This window comes from Bombina bombina, chromosome 3 (assembly GCF_027579735.1).
Source record: "Bombina bombina isolate aBomBom1 chromosome 3, aBomBom1.pri, whole genome shotgun sequence".
NCBI lineage: Eukaryota > Metazoa > Chordata > Amphibia > Anura > Bombinatoridae > Bombina > Bombina bombina.
In genome coordinates, this window is record NC_069501.1 from 760,367,716 (window position 1) to 760,390,400 (window position 22,685).

At 40.1% G+C, this 22,685-nt stretch overlaps 1 protein-coding gene across 1 annotated transcript in view; it reads right to left on the reverse strand.

The window, feature by feature from the left end:
- LOC128652506 (E3 SUMO-protein ligase RanBP2) overlaps positions 1-22,685 on the reverse strand; it is a 715,575-nt gene that overhangs the window by 204,464 nt on the left and 488,426 nt on the right. Inside the window, exons 19-21 of the mRNA XM_053705441.1 lie at positions 16,630-16,800; positions 15,403-15,462; positions 14,486-14,688 (exon numbers count right to left, since the gene is read on the reverse strand). Of these exons, the coding sequence (XP_053561416.1) occupies positions 14,486-14,688; positions 15,403-15,462; positions 16,630-16,800 (434 nt within the window). The remainder of the gene's footprint in view (positions 1-14,485; positions 14,689-15,402; positions 15,463-16,629; positions 16,801-22,685) is intronic.

Below are 22,685 nucleotides of genomic sequence, written 5' to 3' on the forward strand. Positions count from 1 at the left end.
TGGCCAGTTGAAGTATTTTCCCATAGGTTATGAATGGACTATGTGGACTCTCACTGCCATAAGAAAGAAAGGGATTAAGGAGATCTATACACTTTTAAAATAAATCATATCCCCTGCATTCCCCATAAAAAAAGTGTTTTAATCACTCAAAAATAACAGAATTTATGTTTACCTGATAAATTACTTTCTCCAACGGTGTGTCCGGTCCACGGCGTCATCCTTACTTGTGGGATATTCTCTTCCCCAACAGGAAATGGCAAAGAGCCCAGCAAAGCTTGTCACATGATCCCTCCTAGGCTCCGCCTTCCCCAGTCATTCGACCGACGTAAAGGAGGAATATTTGCATAGGAGAAATCATATGATACCGTGGTGACTGTAGTTAAAGAAAATAAATCATCAGACCTGATTAAAAAAACCAGGGCGGGCCGTGGACCGGACACACCGTTGGAGAAAGTAATTTATCAGGTAAACATAAATTCTGTTTTCTCCAACACAGGTGTGTCCGGTCCACGGCGTCATCCTTACTTGTGGGAACCAATACCAAAGCTTTAGGACACGGATGATGGGAGGGAGCAAATCAGGTCACCTAGATGGAAGGCACCACGGTTTGCAAAACCTTTCTCCCAAAAATAGCCTCAGAAGAAGCAAAAGTATCAAATTTGTAAAATTTGGTAAAAGTGTGCAGTGAAGACCAGGTCGCTGCCTTACATATCTGATCAACAGAAGCCTCGTTCTTAAAGGCCCATGTGGAAGCCACGGCCCTAGTGGAATGAGCTGTGATTCTTTCAGGAGGCTGCCGTCCGGCAGTCTCATAAGCCAATCTGATGATGCTTTTAAGCCAAAAAGATAGAGAGGTAGAAGTTGCTTTTTGACCTCTCCTTTTACCAGAATAAACAACAAACAAGGAAGATGTTTGTCTGAAATCCTTTGTAGCATCTAAATAGAATTTTAGAGCACGGACAACGTCCAAATTGTGTAACAAACGTTCCTTCTATGAAACTGGATTCGGACACAAAGAAGGTACAACTATCTCCTGGTTAATATTTTTGTTGGAAACAACCTTCGGAAGAAAACCAGGCTCAGTACGTAAAACCACCTTATCTGCATGGACCAGATAGGGCGGAGAACACTGCAGAGCAGATAACTCAGAAACTCTTCCAGCGGAAGAAATTGCAACCTAAAACAAAACTTTCCAAGATAATAACTTAATATCTACGGAATGTAAGGGTTCAAACGGAACCCCTTGAAGAACTGAAAGAACTAGATTAAGACTCCAGGGAAGAGTCAAAGGTCTGTAAACAGGCTTGATTCTAACCAGAGCCTGAACAAACGCTTAAACGTCTGGCACAGCTGCCAGCCTTTTGTGAAGTAAAACAGATAAAGCAGAGATCTGTCCCTTCAGAGAACTCGCAGAAAATCCTTTCTCCAAACCTTCTTGTAGAAAGGAAAGAATCTTAGGAATTTTTATCTTGTTCCATGGGAATCCTTTAGATTCACACCAACAGATATATTTTTTCCATATATTATGGTAAATTTTTCTAGTTACAGGCTTTCTAGCCTGAATAAGAGTATCTATCACAGAATCTGAAAACCCACGCTTTGATAAAATCAAGCGTTCAAACTCCAAGCAGTCAGTTGGAGGAAAACCAGATTCGGATGTTCGAACGGACCCTGAATAAGAAGGTCCTGTCTCAAAGGTAGCTTCCATGGTGGAGCCGATGACACATTCACCAGGTCTGCATACCAAGTCCTGCGTGGCCACACAGGAACTATCAAGGTCACCGAAGCCCTCTCCAGATTGATCCTGGCTACCAGCCTGGGAATGAGAGGAAACGGTGGGAATACATAAGCTAGGTTGAAGATCCAAGGTGCTACTATTGTATCCAATAGAGTCGCCTTGGGATCCCTGGATTTGGACCCGTAACAAGGGACCATGAAGTTCTGACGAGAGGCCATCAGAACCATGTCTGGAATGCCCCATAGTCGAGGCCAAGCCTTGAGAGCATTGAATATCGCTCTCAGTTCCATTATGTTTATCGGGAGAAGAGTCTTCCCGAAACCATAGACCCTGAGTTTTCAGGGGTTCCCAGACCGCGCCCCAGCCCACCAGACTGGCGTCGGTCGTGACAATGACCTACTCTGGTCTGCAGAAGCTCATTCCCTGTGACAGGTTGTCCAGGGTCAGCCACCAACGGAGTGAATCTCTGGTTATTTGATCTACTTGTATCGTCGGAGACAAGTCTGTATAATCCCCATTCCACTGTCTGAGCATGCACAGGTGCAATGGTCTTAGATGAATTCGTGCAAAAGGAACTATGTCCATTGCCGCAACCATCAAACCTATTACTTCCATGGACTGCGCTATGGAAGGAAGAAGAACAGAATGAAGTACCTGACAAGAGCTTAGAAGTTTTGATTTTCTGGCCTCTGTCAGAAAAACCTTCATTTCTAAGGAAACTATTATTGTTCCCAAGAAGGGAACTCTTGTTGACGGGGACAGAGAACTTTTTTCTATGTTCACTTTCCACCTGTGAGATCTGAGAAAGGCTAGGACAATGTCCGTATGAGCCCTTGCTTTTGACAGAGACGACACTTGAATCAGGATGTCGTCCAAGTAAGGTACTACTGCAATGCCCCTTGGTCTTAGCACCGCTAGAAGGGACCCTAGTACCCCTGAGAAAATCCTTGGAGCAGTGGCTAATCCGAATTGAAGTGCCACAGGTAATGCTTGTCCAGAAAGGCGAACCTTAGGAACCGAAAATGTTCCTTGTGGATAGGAATACGTAGGTACGCATCCTTTAAGTCAACTGTGGTCATGAATTGACCTTCCTGGATGGTAGGAAGGATCGTTCGAATGGTTTCCATTTTGAATGATGAAACCCTTAGAAACTTGTTTAGAATCTTGAGATCTAAAATAGGTCTGAATGTTCCCTCTTTTTTGGGAATTATGAACAGGTTGGAGTAAAAACCCATCCCTTGTTCTCCTAATGGAACAGGATGAATCACTCCCATGCTTAACAGGTCTTCTACACAGTGTAAGAATGCCTGTTCGAAGATAATTGAGACCCGTGGAACCTTCCCCTTGGGGGTAGTTCCCTGAATTCCAGGAGATAACCTTGAGAAACTATTTCTAGCGCCCAAGGATCCTGAACATCTCTTGCCCCAGCCTGAGCAGAGAGAGAAAGTCTGCCCCCCACCAGATCCTTCCCAGATCGGGGGCCAACACTTCATGCTGTTTTGGTAGCAGTGGCAGGTGACTTGGCCTGCTTACCCTTGTTCCAGCCTTGCATCGGCCTCCAGGCTGGCTTGGTTTGAGAAGTATTACCCTCTTGCTTAGAGGGTGTAGAATTTGAGGTTGGTCCGTTTCTGCGAAAGGGACGAAAATTTGGCTTCTTTTTAGCCTTAAAAGACCTATCCAGAGGAAGGGCGTGGCCCTTTCCCCCAGTGATGTCTGAAATAATCTCTTTCAAGTCAGGGCCAAACAGTGTTTTACCCTTGAAAGGGATGTTAAGCAAAAGCGCTCTGCGCGCCACGATAGCAAACCCTGAATTATTCGCCGCTAATCTAGCTAATTGCAAAGCGGGATCTAAAATAAAAAAGAGTTAGCCAATTTAAGAGCTTGAACTCTGTCCAAAACCTCCTCGTACGAAGATTCTTTATTGAGCGACTTTTCTAGTTCTTCGAACCAGAAACACGCAGCTGTAGTGACAGGAACAATGCATGAAATTGGTTGTAGAAGGTACCCTTGCTGAACAAACATCTTTTTAAGCAAACCCTCTAACCTTTAATCCATAGGATCTTGAAAGCACAACTATCTTCTATAGGAATAGAAGTGCGTTTGTTTAGAGTAGAAACCGCCCCCTCGACCTTGGGGACTGTATGCTATAAGTCCTTTCTGGGGTCGACTATAGGAACTAATTTCTTAAATATAGGGGGAGGACAAAAGGTATGCCGGGCCTTTCCCACTCCTTATTTACTATGTCCGCCACCCGCTTGGGTATAGGAAAAACATCGGGGGGCACCGGAACCTCTAGGAACTTGTCCATCTTACCCAATTTCTCTGGAATGACCAAATTATCACAATCATCCAGAGTAGATAATACCTCCTTAAGTAGTGCGTGGAGATGTTGAAATTTAAATTTAAAAGTTACAATATCAGGTTCTGCTTGTTGAGAAATTTTCCCTGAATCTGAAATTTCTCCCTCAGACAAAACCTCCCTCCTGGCACATTCAGATAGGTGTGAGGGTATGTCAGAACAGATATCATCAGCGTCCTCTTGCTCTTCAGTGTTTAAAACAGAGCAATCACGCTTTCTCTGATAAGTAGGCATTTTGGAAAAAATGCATGCAATAGAATTATCCATTACAGCCATTAATTGTTGTATGGTAATAAGTATTGGCGCACTAGATGTACTAGGGGCCTCTTGTGTGGGCAAAACTGGTGTAGACACAGAAGGGGATGATGCAGTACCATGCTTACTCCCCTCATTAGAGGAATCATCTTGGGCAATATCATATCTATGGCATTATTATCCCTACTTTGTTTGGACATTATGACACAAATATATCACATATATTTAAATGGGGAGACACATTGGCTTTCATACATATAGAACATCGTTATCTGATGGTTCAGACATGTTAAACAGGCTTAAACTTGTCAACAAAGCACAAAAAACGTTTTACAATAAAACCGTTACTGTCCCTTTAAATTTCAAACTGAACACACTTTATTACTGAATATGTGAAAAAGTATGAAGGAATTGTTCAAATTTCACCAAAATTTCACCACAGTAACTTAAAGCCTTAAAAGTATTGCACACCAAATTTGAAAGCTTTAACCCTTAAAATAACAGAACCGGAGCCGTTTTTACATTTAACCCCTATACAGTCCCAGGTATCTGCTTTGCTGAGACCCAACCAAGCCCAGAGGGGAATACGATACCAAATGATGCCTTCTATAAGCTTTTTCAGTGGTTCCTAGCTCCTCACACATGCATCTGCATGCCATGCTTTCCAAAAACAACTGCGCATTAGAGGCGCGAAAATGAGGCTCTGTCTATGACTAGAAAAGGCCCCCAGTGAAAAAGGTGTCCAATACAGTGCCTGCCGTTTTTATTAAAACAATCCCCAAGATTTAACAACTATTAAAAGTAATAATCTGCCAAATATACTTAGTAAAGTAATCGTTTTAGCCCAGAAAAATGTCTACCAGTTTTTTAAGCCCTAATGAAGCCCTTTATTCTTATACTAAACTAAGAAAATGGCTTACCGGTTCCCATAGGTAAAATGACAGCTTCCAGCATTACCGAGTCTTGTTAGAAATGTGTCATACCTCAAGCAGCCAAAGTCTGCTCACTGTTTCCCCCAACTGAAGTTAATTCCTCTCAACAGTCCTGTGTGGAAACAGCCATCGATTTTAGTAACGGTTGCTAAAATCATTTTCCTCTTACAAACAGAAATCTTCATCTCTTTCCTGTTTCAGAGTAAATAGTACATACCAGCACTATTTTAAAATAAACTCTTGATTGAAGAATAAAAACTACATTTAAACACCAAAAAACTAAGCCATCTCCGTGGAGATGTTGCCTGTACAACGGCAAAGAGAATGACTGGGGAAGGCGGAGCCTAGGAGGGATCATGTGACCAGCTTTGCTGGGCTCTTTGCCATTTCCTGTTGGGGAAGAGAATATCCCACAAGTAAGGATGACGCCGTGGACCGGACACACCTATGTTGGAGAAATATAGTTACAAAAAACAAAATTACATCATATATGACTTTCCAAAAAAGTTGAAGGCATTCAGTCCTTTTAGTAGATACAGTGGATATAAAAAGTCTACACACCCCTGTAAAAATGTCCTGTTTCTGTGATGTAAAAAAATGAGACAAAGATAAATAATTTCAGAACTTTTTCCACCTTTAATGTGACCTATAAACTGTACAACTCAATTGCAAAACAAACTAAAATCTTTTAGGTGGAGGGAAGTAGAAATAAAAAACTAAAATAATATGGTTGCATAAGTGTGCACACCCTTAAACTAATACTTTGTTGAAGCACCCTTTGATTTTATTAAAAGGGTGCTTCAACACTCAGCACTCAGTCTCAGTCTCACTCAGCACTCAGTCTTTTTGGGTATGAGTTTTTCAGCATGGCACATTTTGACTTGGCAAGATTTGCCCACTCTTCTTTGCAAAAACACTCCAAATCTGTCAGATTGTGAGGGCATCTCTTGTGCACAGCCCTCTTCAGATCACCCCACAGATTTTCGATTGGATTCAGGTCTGGGCTCTGACTGGGCCATTCCAAAACTTTAATGTTCTTCTGGTGAAGCCATTCCTTTGTTGATTTAGATGTATGTTTTGGGGTGTTGTCATGCTGAAAGATGAAGTTCCTCTTCATGTTCAGCTTTCTAGCAGAAGCCTGAAGGTTTTGTGCCAATATTGTCTGGTATTTGGAACTGTTCATAATTCCCTCTACCTTGACTAAGGCCCCAGTTCCAGCTGAAGAAAAACAGACCCAAAGCATGATGCTGCTACCAAAATGCTTCACTGTGGGTATGGTGTTCTTTTGGTTATATGCAGTGTTGCTTTTGCGCCAAACATATCTTTTGGAATTATGGCCAAAAAGTTTCATCAAACCAGAACACCTTTTGAGACATGCTTTTGGGAGACTTCAGATGTGTTTTTGCAAAATTTAGCTGGGCTTGGATGTTTTTTTTCGTAAGCAAAGGCTGCCGTCTTGCCACTCTACCCCATAGCCCAGACATATGAAGAATACGGGCGATTGTTGTCACATGCACCACACAGCCAGTACTTGCCAGATATCCTTGCAGCTCCTTTAATGGTGCTGTAGGCCTCTTGGCAGCCTCCCAGACCAGTTTTCTTCTTGCCTTTTCATCAATTTTGGAGGGACGTCCAGTTCTTGGTAATGTCGCTTGCGCCATATTTTCTCCACTGGATGATGACTGTTTTCACTGTGTTCCATGGTATATCTAATGCCTTGGAAATTCTTTTGTACCATTCTCCTGACTGAAACCTTTGAACAATGCGATCCCTCTGGTGCTTTGGAAGTTCTCTGAGAACCATGGCTTTTGCTGTAGGTTGAGACTAAAAAAATGTCAGGAAAGACCTACTAGAACAGCTGAACTTTATTTGGGGGTTAATCTGAAGAGGCATTTTACATGATGGCAGGTGTGTACTGACTCCTATTTAACATGATTTTGAATGTGATTGCTCAATTCTAAACACAGCTACATCCCTAGTTATAAGAGGGTGTGCACACTTATGCAACCACATTATTTTAGCTTTTTATTTTTACTTCCCTCGACCTAGAAGTTTCAGTTTGTTTTTCAATCAAGTTGCATAGTTTATAGGTCACATTAAAGGTGAAAAAAGTTCTGAAATGATTTATCTTTGTCTCATTTTATTACATCACAGAAACCTGACATTTTAACAGGGGTGTGTAGACTTTTATATCCACTGTATGTACTTAAAATGGTTTGTTATGTAAATGTATTTAAAAGGGACAGTAAAGTCAAAATTAAACATTCATTATTTAGATCGAGCATGCAATTTTAAACAACTTTTCAATTTACTTGTATTATCTATTTTGATTTGTTCTCTTGGTAGCCTTTTTTGAAGCTTAAAGATAGTTTTTTTTTTTAACAATCTATGGCAGCAGTGTTTGTAACTATGTATAACATTGCTATAAATAATGTTTCAAACAATGCTGCCCAATTAGCTTAAGACACGTGCACCAGTGTTCCCTCTAAGGTCAGTTCTGTGTGTGCCGAGCAGTTAAACAGTTAAGAGAATCATACCTTGCAGGCTGCAGTGTTTGCTAATTTAAGGGTGTGGTTACCTAATTAACTGTTTCACTGCTGGGCCTTAGAAGGAACACTGACGTGCACGCTCCTTGGCTCACCTAATAGTACTCTTTAAAAAGGACAGTATACACAAAAACAATTATGGGCTATTTAACCTCTTCAAGCCGTTAGGACTTTCCATGCCATCCCAAAAGCGATGGGCTTTAACGCTGAAGGACAGCATGGAACATCCTGCAGCCTCCCCTTTTTGATGAACGAAAGATTGGACTGTTGGCATGGATATCAACTTAGGCAGTCCACCATGATCCGATCCTGGCTTTGAAATCATGTGATCACATTGACGATTGCGTGATTTAATTTTTGCAGCAAGTGATTAAATTTGTTCAGATGTTAAACGCTTGTGCCGAGCGTGAAGGGGTTAAATAAAGCTGTGAATATAGGTAAACTTTACAGTTTACATGCATTACTTATTTTGCATCTAAACCTTGCAGGTTATTACATTGTAACCACTTAGTGCACGGAAGTAAGAAGTCAGCACGTTGCACCAAGTGGTTTCAATGTAATAAATTAGCTTCTACAGACAGAAGCTAACTCCTGACACAAGGCTATGTGTAATATAATCCAGGCGGAAAGAGATTCTGTGTGTGTGTTTGTGTGGGAAGCTGGGAGTAAGAAGACAGAAGCACAGTGTTTGTGTAGGCGAGACATACAGAGCGTGTTGATTTTATACTGATATGTGCATATATTGCCTGTACTGATCTTATGCATAAAGCAGCAAGTTCTAAGCAGAATACATAGTGCTAAGTGCAGCTCAGGCATGTCAGTGACTTCCTGGCTGCAGGCACGCTAGTTAGGAAAAACCCTAGCTCAGTGATTAGGGTATAAGACGTCTACATATGCAGTGAAACACCCTGCAAGGCTTTTCCCATTTTTAGGAGATTTGGAAAGTAAGTAATGCATTTACCACAGCTTTATTTAAATGGCCAATAACTGTTTTTGTATATACTGTCCCTTTAACAAAGGATAACAAGAGAACTGAGCACATCTGATAATGGAAGTAAATTGGATAGTAGTTTAAAACTGCATGCTCTATCCAATCCATTGAAGTTTATTTTTTACTTCCCTGCCCATTTAAGACTATCTATAGAGTGCATTAAAATCTAAGCAGCATTTTGTTCCCAATAAACCTGAAAACCGCAATCAAAAAACTTAAACCACCACAAAGGTATGATTATTATTCTACACAAGATTCGTTTAACACTTTACAATTAATAAATTCTAAAATACCAATTAAACCAGCCTACTGAATTTATTTCCATCTTCATAGCTTTTAATGAGGTAGAGTCCCATTATTCAATTATAGACAACAAATGAAGAGAAAATTATTTTAGTTAAATAAGCTTGCAATAGAAATTTTTTTTTAAAAAGAAATGTTAGTATGAGCTTGCATTGGTTGAGTCTTTACTACAACTCTACAGTGCAATGCACATCAATATACTAACTAATAAAATAAATAAAACATAACTGGAGAAAAACCATGAATACTTATTATCTAGAACAGTGGTGTCCACCTTCATACCTGAGGTATTGCTTTGGATTTCTCCTCACAGAGCCAGTAAGGAGATTTACAGTCCTTGGATATAAATTTAAAATGAATAATGCTTTAATAATTTTATATATCACAGTTTTGGCTTGCAAAAACAGAATTTATGTTTACCTGATAAATTTCTTTCTCCAACGGTGTGTCCGGTCCACGGCGTCATCCTTACTTGTGGGATATTCTCTTCCCCAACAGGAAATGGCAAAGAGCCCAGCAAAGCTGGTCACATGATCCCTCCTAGGCTCCGCCTACCCCAGTCATTCGACCGACGTTAAGGAGGAATAATAGCATAGGAGAAACCATATGGTACCGTGGTGACTGTAGTTAAAGAAAATAAATTATCAGACCTGATTAAAAAACCAGGGCGGGCCGTGGACCGGACACACCGTTGGAGAAAGAAATTTATCAGGTAAACATAAATTCTGTTTTCTCCAACATAGGTGTGTCCGGTCCACGGCGTCATCCTTACTTGTGGGAACCAATACCAAAGCTTTAGGACACGGATGAAGGGAGGGAGCAAATCAGGTCACCTAAATGGAAGGCACCACGGCTTGCAAAACCTTTCTCCCAAAAATAGCCTCAGAAGAAGCAAAAGTATCAAACTTGTAAAATTTGGTAAAAGTGTGCAGTGAAGACCAAGTCGCTGCCCTACATATCTGATCAACAGAAGCCTCGTTCTTGAAGGCCCATGTGGAAGCCACAGCCCTAGTGGAATGAGCCGTGATTCTTTCGGGAGGCTGCCGTCCGGCAGTCTCGTAAGCCAATCTGATGATGCTTTTAATCCAAAAAGAGAGAGAGGTAGAAGTTGCTTTTTGACCTCTCCTTTTACCTGAATAAACAACAAACAGGGAAGATGTTTGTCTAAAATCCTTTGTAGCATCTAAATAGAATTTTAGAGCGCGAACAACATCCAAATTGTGCAACAAGCGTTCCTTCTTTGAAACTGGTTTCGGACACAGAGAAGGTACGATAATCTCCTGGTTAATGTTTTTGTTAGAAACAACTTTTGGAAGAAAACCAGGTTTAGTACGTAAAACCACCTTATCTGCATGGAACACCAGATAAGGAGGAGAACACTGCAGAGCAGATAATTCTGAAACTCTTCTAGCAGAAGAAATTGCAACTAAAAACAAAACTTTCCAAGATAATAACTTAATATCAACGGAATGTAAGGGTTCAAACGGAACCCCCTGAAGAACTGAAAGAACTAAATTGAGACTCCAAGGAGGAGTCAAAGGTTTGTAAACAGGCTTGATTCTAACCAGAGCCTGAACAAAGGCTTGAACATCTGGCACAGCTGCCAGTTTTTTGTGAAGTAACACCGACAAGGCAGAAATCTGTCCCTTCAGGGAACTTGCCGATAATCCTTTTTCCAATCCTTCTTGAAGGAAGGATAGAATCCTAGGAATCTTAACCTTGTCCCAAGGGAATCCTTTAGATTCACACCAACAGATATATTTTTTCCAAATTTTGTGGTAAATCTTTCTAGTTACAGGCTTTCTGGCCTGAACAAGAGTATCGATAACAGAATCTGAGAAACCTCGCTTCGATAAAATCAAGCGTTCAATCTCCAAGCAGTCAGCTGGAGTGAAACCAGATTCGGATGTTCGAACGGACCCTGAACAAGAAGGTCTCGTCTCAAAGGTAGCTTCCAAGGTGGAGCCGATGACATATTCACCAGATCTGCATACCAAGTCCTGCGTGGCCACGCAGGAGCTATCAAGATCACCGACGCCCTCTCCTGATTGATCCTGGCTACCAGCCTGGGGATGAGAGGAAACGGCGGGAACACATAAGCTAGTTTGAAGGTCCAAGGTGCTACTAGTGCATCCACTAGAGCCGCCTTGGGATCCCTGGATCTGGACCCGTAGCAAGGAACTTTGAAGTTCTGACGAGAGGCCATCAGATCCATGTCTGGAATGCCCCAAAGTTGAGTGACTTGGGCAAAGATTTCCGGATGGAGTTCCCACTCCCCCGGATGCAATGTCTGACGACTCAGAAAATCCGCTTCCCAATTTTCCACTCCCGGGATGTGGATAGCAGACAGGTGGCAGGAGTGAGACTCCGCCCATAGAATGATCTTGGTCACTTCTTCCATCGCTAGGGAACTCCTTGTTCCCCCCTGATGGTTGATGTACGCAACAGTCGTCATGTTGTCTGATTGAAACCGTATGAACTTGGTCCTCGCTAGCTGAGGCCAAGCCTTGAGAGCATTGAATATCGCTCTCAGTTCCAGAATATTTATCGGTAGAAGAGATTCTTCCCGAGACCAAAGACCCTGAGCTTTCAGGGATCCCCAGACCGCGCCCCAGCCCATCAGACTGGCGTCGGTCGTGACAATGACCCACTCTGGTCTGTGGAATGTCATCCCTCGTGACAGGTTGTCCAGGGACAGCCACCAACGGAGTGAGTCTCTGGTCCTCTGATTTACTTGTATCTTTGGAGACAAGTCTGTATAGTCCCCATTCCACTGACTGAGCATGCACAGTTGTAACGGTCTTAGATGAATGCGCGCAAAAGGAACTATGTCCATTGCCGCTACCATCAACCCGATCACTTCCATGCACTGAGCTACGGAAGGAAGAGGAACGGAATGAAGTATTCGACAAGAGTCCAGGAGCTTTGTCTTTCTGGCCTCTGTTAGAAAAATCCTCATTTCTGAGGAGTCTATAATTGTTCCCAAGAAGGGAACCCTTGTTGACGGGGATAGAGAACTCTTTTCCACGTTCACTTTCCAGCCGTGCGATCTGAGAAAGGCCAGGACGATGTCCGTGTGAGCCTTTGCTCGAGGGAGGGACGACGCTTGAATCAGAATGTCGTCCAGGTAAGGTACTACTGCAATGCCCCTTGGTCTTAGCACAGCTAGAAGGGACCCTAGTACCTTTGTGAAAATCCTTGGAGCAGTGGCTAATCCGAAAGGAAGCGCCACGAACTGGTAATGTTTGTCCAGGAATGCAAACCTTAGGAACCGATGATGTTCCTTGTGGATAGGAATATGTAGATACGCATCCTTTAAATCCACCGTGGTCATGAATTGACCTTCCTGGATGGAAGGAAGGATAGTTCGAATGGTTTCCATCTTGAAAGATGGGACCTTGAGAAATTTGTTTAAGATCTTGAGATCTAGGATTGGTCTGAATGTTCCCTCTTTTTTGGGAACTATGAACAGATTGGAGTAGAACCCCATCCCTTGTTCTCTCAATGGAACAGGATGAATCACTCCCATTTTTAACAGGTCTTCTACGCAAAGTAAGAACGCCTGTCTTTTTATGTGGTCTGAAGACAACTGAGACCTGTGGAACCTTCCCCTTGGGGGAAGTCCCTTGAATTCCAGAAGATAACCCTGGGAGACTATTTCTAGCGCCCAAGGATCCAGAACATCTCTTGCCCAAGCCTGAGCGAAGAGAGAGAGTCTGCCCCCCACCAGATCCGGTCCCGGATCGGGGGCCGATATTTCATGCTGTCTTGGTAGCAGTGGCAGGTTTCTTTGCCTGCTTTCCCTTGTTCCAGCCTTGCATTGGTCTCCAAGCTGGCTTGGCCTGAGAAGTATTACCTTCTTGCTTAGAGGACGTAGCACCTTGGGCTGGTCCGTTTTTACGAAAGGGACGAAAATTAGGTCTATTTTTTGCCTTGAAAGGCCGATCCTGAGGAAGGGCATGGCCCTTACCCCCAGTGATATCAGAGATAATCTCTTTCAAGTCAGGACCAAACAGCGTTTTCCCCTTGAAAGGAATGTTTAGTAGCTTGTTCTTGGAAGACGCATCAGCCGACCAAGATTTCAACCAAAGCGCTCTGCGCGCCACAATAGCAAACCCAGAATTCTTAGCCGCTAACTTAGCTCTAAGCCATCTCCGTGGAGATGTTGCCTGTACAACGGCAAAGAGAATGACTGGGGTAGGCGGAGCCTAGGAGGGATCATGTGACCAGCTTTGCTGGGCTCTTTGCCATTTCCTGTTGGGGAAGAGAATATCCCACAAGTAAGGATGACGCCGTGGACCGGACACACCTATGTTGGAGAAACTAATGCTAATGCTGTGTTGTGCAGATTCTGATATGTACATGCTTGATACTATGATCATGGGCTCATGAATATACTTTTTGCCCAGGCAATATCTTAAAGACCAATGCACACCTCTGTTTGGTAGCTCCCATGTTTAAAACACAGTTGAAACTTCTTCCCTCAGACAATCTGTTGGACAACCATGATCTAGAACTATATTAGAGAGAATTTTAATTGTGTTACTATACCAATTGCAAACACACACAAACTGAATACTACACATAATTTGACACACACTAGTTCAGACATCAAATATAAAAACTCTGCTAAAATGCTTCCATCAAGGACAAAAAAAGGAATACTACTTGATTTGAAGTAGAAACGTGCAAATAAACGTGTTCAATGAACAAAATTAAGTAAAAATAAATGGCATAACAAAAATACAGGCAACTAAGTCATGGGGAAGGTTTAGACAACAGCACATGCAGAACGAAAAGGATACAAGAAACCAGAAACATCCTTCATAATATAAAAAACCACAGCACATCATGCTATATTCATTCACATCATACTCAAATTGTGTATGAAAAACAAAAAGCAGAACAAACCAACATGTCAGCATTAAGAGAAAAGTGTTTCACCCCCTGAAAAAATATCGAACTATAAAGGAAAATGTACTTTTTTTTTACCTACTTAAACTGCAGTGAAGGAAAAATAACATGCTGCATATTGAAACCAAAATTCCCAAAAGAAGCAAGAGAATGAATGTTCATTAGAGCTAGAGGGTGAGAGCAACAGATATAAATCCAAAGCGCCTAAAATAGGTAACTTTTCACTAGTGCCAGAAGTTCAGTTCCCTGAGCAATCCAATTTTAAGAGTGTAAGTGATTTAGAAGTGATGCCATGCTGATCTCTATAGGGATCGTTAGCAAGGAAAGAACATCGCCTGACAATTCTTTCAGCACGCTGCAGAAAACAAGAACGCATAACCTCTTTGCATAAGAAAAGAATGGCCCACTGCTCTGTGGGCGGAGATAAGTGCAGAATGTTGTGCTTACTTCAGCTTCTTTAACTTTTCTGACTTCTGATTCAAAGTCTTCTTGGGTTTCTTTGTCCTCTTCTGTGTCACTGCTTAAGCCACAAAAAAAGGTAGGTGGCAGCTTAAGGATATCTGCTTTTGCTTTCTCTTTTGGCGTGGGCGTCTTTTCCCAAATAATCACACATTCCTTCTCGGCCTCTCTGATTGATTTCCGGCTGGAACCTTGTACACAAAACACAGATTTTAGACAAATAGGGGAAAAGTCAAAATGCTACTTGTCAGCTGGATATAAATTTGTGCTATACTCTTAAAAACTGAATTTTTCCTTGCCAAACTATACATTATCAAGTGGCCATGTTGAGACACAACTCTAGATTAGCTCTGAAGAAATCTACTTTAAAATTGAAGTAATATTTTTTTTTTTATTCATACAGCACACTCTCAAGGGATACATCCAACATTCATTCTTATTTAGACATAAAAAGCAATACAAGAATCATCCTCGGGGTTGTAAAAAAATGCAAACATCAGATTACAAAAAAAATAATATCTTACTAAATCTTATGAAGCAATTCGCTGACAAGGTTTTACACCTGAATTTTTACCAGCGACTTGGTACTTTGCAATATTATAACATTTTCTATCTATAAATCTAAACGATCCAAAACACAAATTGAGTGCATAAGTTAACTTACACTGGTTTATGTTTGTGCAAACATTAAAAACATAATAATCTGTTCATTTTATACTAACAATGGCTTAAATTTTAGCCAGGTGGTCAGTAAAATCAGCCGGGTGTTGTACCCATTAAATAGGTCCTGTGGAGGACACTGACAGTTGTACAATGTGACTGTAAAAAGAAGCCAGGTGCACTTATGAACCAGTTGTCATTAGAATATAAAAACACCTTCACAGACTTTCATGCAAATATCTTACCCACTGTTTCTGGATAAAGCTGCCCATTCAGTTTTTTAACAGCGATTTCAAAATCTTCATCTGTATTTAAAATAAAATATATGTATATAAAATAAAATATATGTATATAAAATAAAATATATGTATATAAAATAAAATATATGTATATAAAATAAAATCACAACAAAACCGAAATGTATGAGTTTACACTAAATTTTTCTAAAATTATATTCTCATAGTATAAGTAATATTTTTAATGCATCAAAACACCAGAAATTATTTGAAGAGAACCAAAAACAAATCGGAACCTGTAATCTAAGCAGCAGATAGCCTGTAATCAAATATAGAAAAAAATAAACTAATCTATAAATCAGTACAAAATTAAATTTAGATGAGGTAATCTACAGAGTTTTGCTGGTATAGTTTAATTATGCATGTGTACCACGACATATGGAGTTAAAGGGTCCACATAAAATGCGATGATTTAAGTGAGAACCATACATAAAATGAAGGGAACATGAACACTTAAAGGGACATAAAACCCAAAATGTTTTTTTCATGATTCAGATAGAGAATACAATTTTAACATCTTTCCAATTTACTTCTGTTATCTAAGTTGCTTCATTCTCTTAGTATCCTTTGTTTAAGAAACAGCAATGCACATGGGTTAGCCAATAACATGACATATATGTGAAGCCACCAATCAGCAGCTCCTGAGCTCTAGGTATTATTTTCAACAAAGGATACACCAAGAGAATGAAACAAATTAAATAGAAGTTGTTTAAAATGGCATGGTCCCTCTTAACCATGAAAGAAAAAAATGGTTTCATATCTCTAGGTATTATTTTCAACAAAGGATACACCAAGAGAATGAAACAAATTAAATAGAAGTTGTTTAAAATGGCATGGTCCCTCTTAACCATGAAAGAAAAAAATGGTTTCATATCCCTTTAATGCTGGCATGTCCTCAACATTCCCTGTGCCACACTACCACTCCATTGGCAACATATGATTTCAGATCTCTGATGTATATGTGGGTTCAATCTATATGTCACAAGGTATCAAACTTTGTAGGTATATCTATGGCACTTATTGGGCTAATGCATTGTTACTTTGAAGTCTAATTTTTATTTAATAAAAGTAATTTTTTGTGGGAAAAAATACCCAGCCCTTCAAGTGTGAAACAAGCACTACAACTTGCCTCTATTAAAACCACTTGACAACCTTGAGTTAAATTTAAAAAATTACCATCGATGTCACTTTCATCGCTGACATAGCCAGGCTTATTCTTATAGCAGAAGAAAGTTGGAGGCAGAAGTAATTTCTCAGCAAGAGCACGTTGCTCTGTAGTTGGGACAAGCTCATACATAAAGATGACTTCAGAGGACGAATCTGTTTCTGCAATATCACTACCTTTGACTGAAGAATCAATTTCAAATAGGGAGAAAAAAAAAATTAAAATTATAAAACTTTTTTTTTTTTAAATTTAATTATAAAGATACTTAAAGCTAAAAAGTTAAGCATATTCTATAAAATGGGCAAAAAATAAAGTCTTAAAAGCAAATAGTTACTGAACACTAAGCAAAGGTTGGTGCGTAATGCACAGCAACGCTTCTTAGGTAAAAGCTACTATACAGCTGTAAAGTCAAGAGGATGTATATACACATAGTTAATATCGCAATAAATGTAAGAAAACCGTATTTATATGAAAAGAATACTGTATATACTATGCTACAGATGAAAATGTATACTTATCCTTAAAGTGATAGCAAACTTGTCAATAATTAAAATGCATGGTGTAAAAATATGTCATTATTAATTTAGTTCACTATACTATAGCATAAAAACACATTTTAAAACTTATGATTAGGGATCATCTCCTCCACTCAGCGTTCTAGTGCAGATAAGTGGCTGGGACAGTCAATGGGTACTATACTGGCTGCTCTATTGAAATAAACAGCAGTACTCTCGCACCATTGCTATTGAGGTGAAGCGTTTTTATTGCAGAACGCTGTATCGCCCGCTTGAAATTACAAATTGCTCAATGTGTTTACAAACTTTCATGCCCTCCTTTTTTTTATTGACAAGTTTCAGTTATGATTCTTACAGTATTTAAAGGAATAGTCTGGTCAAAATTAAACTTTCATGATTCAGATAGAGCATGCAATGTAAAAAACTTTCTAATTTACTCCTATTATCAATTCTTCGTTTTCTTGGTATCTTTATTTGAATTATAAGCTTAGGTTTTGGCCCATTTTTGGTTCAACACCTGGGTAGCGCTTGCTGATTGGTGGCTACATTTAGAAAGTGCTACTAAGGTGCTGAACCAAAAATGGGCCGGCTCCTATGCTTGCATTCTTGCTTTTTCAAATAAAGATACCAAGAGAATTAACAAAAATTAATAGGAGTAAAATTAGAAAGTCTCTTAAAAGTGCATGCTCTAAATGAATCGTGAAAGTTTAATTTCGACTAGACTATACCTTAAAAAAAAAAAAAGTAGCAGAAAACCCAGGGGAAAATAAAATCACGAAAGACCAAAAAAAAACATAATTTATGTAAGAACTTACCTGATAAATTCATTTCTTTCATATTAACAAGAGTCCATGAGCTAGTGACGTATGGGATACACATTCCTACCAGGAGGGGCAAAGTTTCCCAAACCTCAAAATGCCTATAAATACACCCCTCACCACACCCACAAATCAGTTTAACGAATAGCCAAGAAGTGGGGTGATAAGAAAAAAAGTGCGAAGCATATAAAATAAGGAATTGGAATAATTGTGCTTTATACAAAAAAATCATAACCACCACAAAAAAGGGTGGGCCTCATGGACTCTTGTTAATATGAAAGAAATGAATTTATCAGGTAAGTTCTTACATAAATTATGTTTTCTTTCATGTAATTAACAAGAGTCCATGAGCTAGTGACGTATGGGATAATGACTACCCAAGATGTGGATCTTTCCACACAAGAGTCACTAGAGAGGGAGGGATAAAATAAAGACAGCCAATTCCTGCTGAAAATAATCCACACCCAAAATAAAGTTTAACAAAAAACATAAGCAGAAGATTCAAACTGAAACCGCTGCCTGAATTTAGTAAAAGTATGCAAAGAGGACCAAGTTGCTGCTTTGCAGATCTGGTCAACCGAAGCTTCATTCCTAAACGCCCAGGAAGTAGAAACTGACCTAGTAGAATGAGCTGTAATTCTTTGAGGCGGAATTTTACCCGACTCAACATAGGCAAGATGAATTAAAGATTTCAACCAAGATGCCAAAGAAATGGCAGAAGCTTTCTGGCCTTTCCTAGAACCGGAAAAGATAACAAATAGACTAGAAGTCTTACGGAAAGATTTCGTAGCTTCAACATAATATTTCAAAGCTCTAACAACATCCAAAGAATGCAATGATTTCTCCTTAGAATTCTTAGGATTAGGACATAATGAAGGAACCACAATTTCTCTACTAATGTTGTTGGAATTCACAACTTTAGGTAAAAATTCAAAAGAAGTTCGCAACACCGCCTTATCCTGATGAAAAATCAGAAAAGGAGACTCACACGAAAGAGCAGATAATTCAGAAACTCTTCTAGCAGAAGAGATGGCCAAAAGGAACAAAACTTTCCAAGAAAGTAATTTAATGTCCAATGAATGCATAGGTTCAAACGGAGGAGCTTGAAGAGCTCCCAAAACCAAATTCAAACTCCATGGAGGAGAAATTGACTTAATGACAGGTTTTATACGAACCAAAGCTTGTACAAAACAATGAATATCAGGAAGAATAGCAATCTTTCTGTGAAAAAGAACAGAAAGAGCGGAGATTTGTCCTTTCAAAGAACTCGCGGACAAACCCTTATCTAAACCATCCTGAAGAAACTGTAAAATTCTCGGTATTCTAAAAGAATGCCAAGAAAAATGATGAGAAAGACACCAAGAAATATAAGTCTTCCAGACTCTATAATATATCTCTCGAGATACAGATTTACGAGCCTGTAACATAGTATTAATCACGGAGTCAGAGAAACCTCTATGACCAAGAATCAAGCGTTCAATCTCCATACCTTTAAATTTAAGGATTTCAGATCCGGATGGAAAAAAGGACCTTGAGACAGAAGGTCTGGTCTTAACGGAAGAGTCCATGGTTGGCAAGATGCCATCCGGACAAGATCCGCATACCAAAACCTGTGAGGCCATGCCGGAGCTATTAGCAGAACAAACGAGCATTCCCTCAGAATCTTGGAGATTACTCTTGGAAGAAGAACTAGAGGCGGAAAGATATAGGCAGGATGATACTTCCAAGGAAGTGATAATGCATCCACTGCCTCCGCCTGAGGATCCCGGGATCTGGACAGATACCTGGGAAGTTTCTTGTTTAGATGAGAGGCCATCAGATCTATCTCTGGGAGCCCCCACATTTGAACAATCTGAAGAAATACCTCTGGGTGAAGAGACCATTCGCCCGGATGCAACGTTTGGCGACTGAGATAATCCGCTTCCCAATTGTCTACACCTGGGATATGAACCGCAGAGATTAGACAGGAGCTGGATTCCGCCCAAACCAAAATTCGAGATACTTCTTTCATAGCCAGAGGACTGTGAGTCCCTCCTTGATGATTGATGTATGCCACAGTTGTGACATTGTCTGTCTGAAAACAAATGAACGATTCTCTCTTCAGAAGAGGCCAAAACTGAAGAGCTCTGAAAACTGCACGGAGTTCCAAGATATTGATCGGTAATCTCACCTCCTGAGATTCCCAAACTCCTTGTGCCGTCAGAGATCCCCACACAGCTCCCCAACCTGTGAGACTTGCATCTGTTGAAATTACAGTCCAGGTCGGAAGAACAAAAGAAGCCCCCTGAATTAAACGATGGTGATCTGTCCACCACGTTAGAGAATGCCGAACAATCGGTTTTAAAGATATTAATTGATATATCTTCGTGTAATCCCTGCACCATTGGTTCAGCATACAGAGCTGAAGAGGTCGCATGTGAAAACGAGCAAAGGGGATCGCGTCCGATGCAGCAGTCATAAGACCTAGAATTTCCATGCATAAGGCTACCGAAGGGAATGATTGAGACTGAAGGTTTCGACAGGCTGTAATCAATTTTAGACGTCTCTTGTCTGTTAAAGACAAAGTCATGGACACTGAATCTATCTGGAAACCCAGAAAGGTTACCCTTGTTTGAGGAATCAAAGAACTTTTTGGTAAATTGATCCTCCAACCATGATCTTGAAGAAACAACACAAGTCGATTCGTATGAGACTCTGCTAAATGTAAAGACGGAGCAAGTACCAAGATATCGTCCAAATAAGGAAATACCACAATACCCTGTTCTCTGATTACAGACAGAAGGGCACCGAGAATCTTTGTGAAAATTCTTGGAGCTGTAGCAAGGCCAAACGGTAGAGCCACAAATTGGTAATGCTTGTCTAGAAAAGAGAATCTCAGGAACTGATAATGATCTGGATGAATCGGAATATGCAGATATGCATCCTGTAAATCTATTGTGGACATATAATTCCCTTGCTGAACAAAAGGCAATATAGTCCTTACAGTTACCATCTTGAACGTTGGTATCCTTACATAACGATTCAATAATTTTAGATCCAGAACTGGTCTGAAGGAATTCTCCTTCTTTGGTACAATGAAGAGATTTGAATAAAACCCCATCCCCTGTTCCGGAACTGGAACTGGCATAATTACTCCAGCCAACTCTAGATCTGAAACACAATTCAGAAATGCTTGAGCTTTCACTGGATTTACTGGGACATGGGAAAGAAAAAATCTCTTTGCAGGAGGTCTCATCTTGAAACCAATTCTGTACCCTTCTGAAACAATGTTCTGAATCCAAAGATTGTGAACAGAATTGATCCAAATTTCTTTGAAAAAACGTAACCTGCCCCCTACCAGCTGAACTGGAATGAGGGCCGTACCTTCATATGAACTTAGAAGCAGGCTTTGCCTTTCTAGCAGGCTTGGATTTATTCCAGACTGGAGATGGTTTCCAAACTGAAACTGCTCCTGAGGACGAAGGATCAGGCTTTTGTTCTTTGTTGAAACGAAAGGAACGAAAACGATTCTTAGCCCTGTTTTTACCTTTAGACTTTTTATCCTGTGGTAAAAAAGTTCCTTTCCCACCAGTAACAGTTGAAATAATAGAATCCAACTGAGAACCAAATAATTTGTTTCCCTGGAAAGAAATGGAAAGTAGAGTTGATTTAGAAGCCATATCAGCATTCCAAGTCTTAAGCCATAAAGCTCTTCTGGCTAAGATAGCCAGAGACATAAATCTAACATCAACTCTAATAATATCAAAAATGGCATCACAGATGAAATTATTAGCATGCTGGAGAAGAATAATAATATCATGAGAATCACGATTTGTTACTTGTTGCGCTAGAGTTTCCAACCAAAAAGTTGAAGCTGCAGCAACATCAGCCAATGATATAGCAGGTCTAAGAAGATTACCTGAACATAGATAAGCTTTTCTTAGAAAAGATTCAATTTTTCTATCTAAAGGATCCTTAAACGAGGTACCATCTGATGTAGGAATGGTAGTACGTTTAGCAAGGGTAGAAATAGCCCCATCAACTTTAGGGATTTTGTCCCAAAATTCTAACCTGTCAGGCGGAACAGGATATAATTGCTTAAAACGTTTAGAAGGAGTAAATGAATTACCCAATTTATCCCATTCCTTAGCAATTACTGCAGAAATAGCATTAGGAACAGGAAAGACTTCTGGAATAACCGCAGGAGCTTTAAAAACCTTATCCAAACGTATAGAATTAGTATCAAGAGGACTAGAATCCTCTATTTCTAAAGCAATTAGTACTTCTTTAAGTAAAGAGCGAATAAATTCCATCTTAAATAAATATGAAGATTTATCAGCATCAATCTCTGAGACAGAATCCTCTGAACCAGAAGAGTCCAAAGAATCAGAATGATGGTGTTCATTTAAAAATTCATCTGTAGAGAGAGAAGATTTAAAAGACTTTTTACGTTTACTAGAAGGAGAAATAACAGACAAAGCCTTCTTTATGGATTCAGAAACAAAATCTCTTATGTTATCAGGAACATTCTGCACCTTAGATGTTGAGGGAACTGCAACAGGCAATGGTACATCACTAAAGGAAATATTATCTGCATTAACAAGTTTGTCATGACATTTAATACAAACAACAGCTGGAGGAATAGCTACCAAAAGTTTACAGCAGATACACTTAGCTTTGGTAGATCCAGCAGGCAGAGGTTTTCCTGTAGTATCTTCTGGCTCAGATGCAACGTGAGACATCTTGCAATATGTA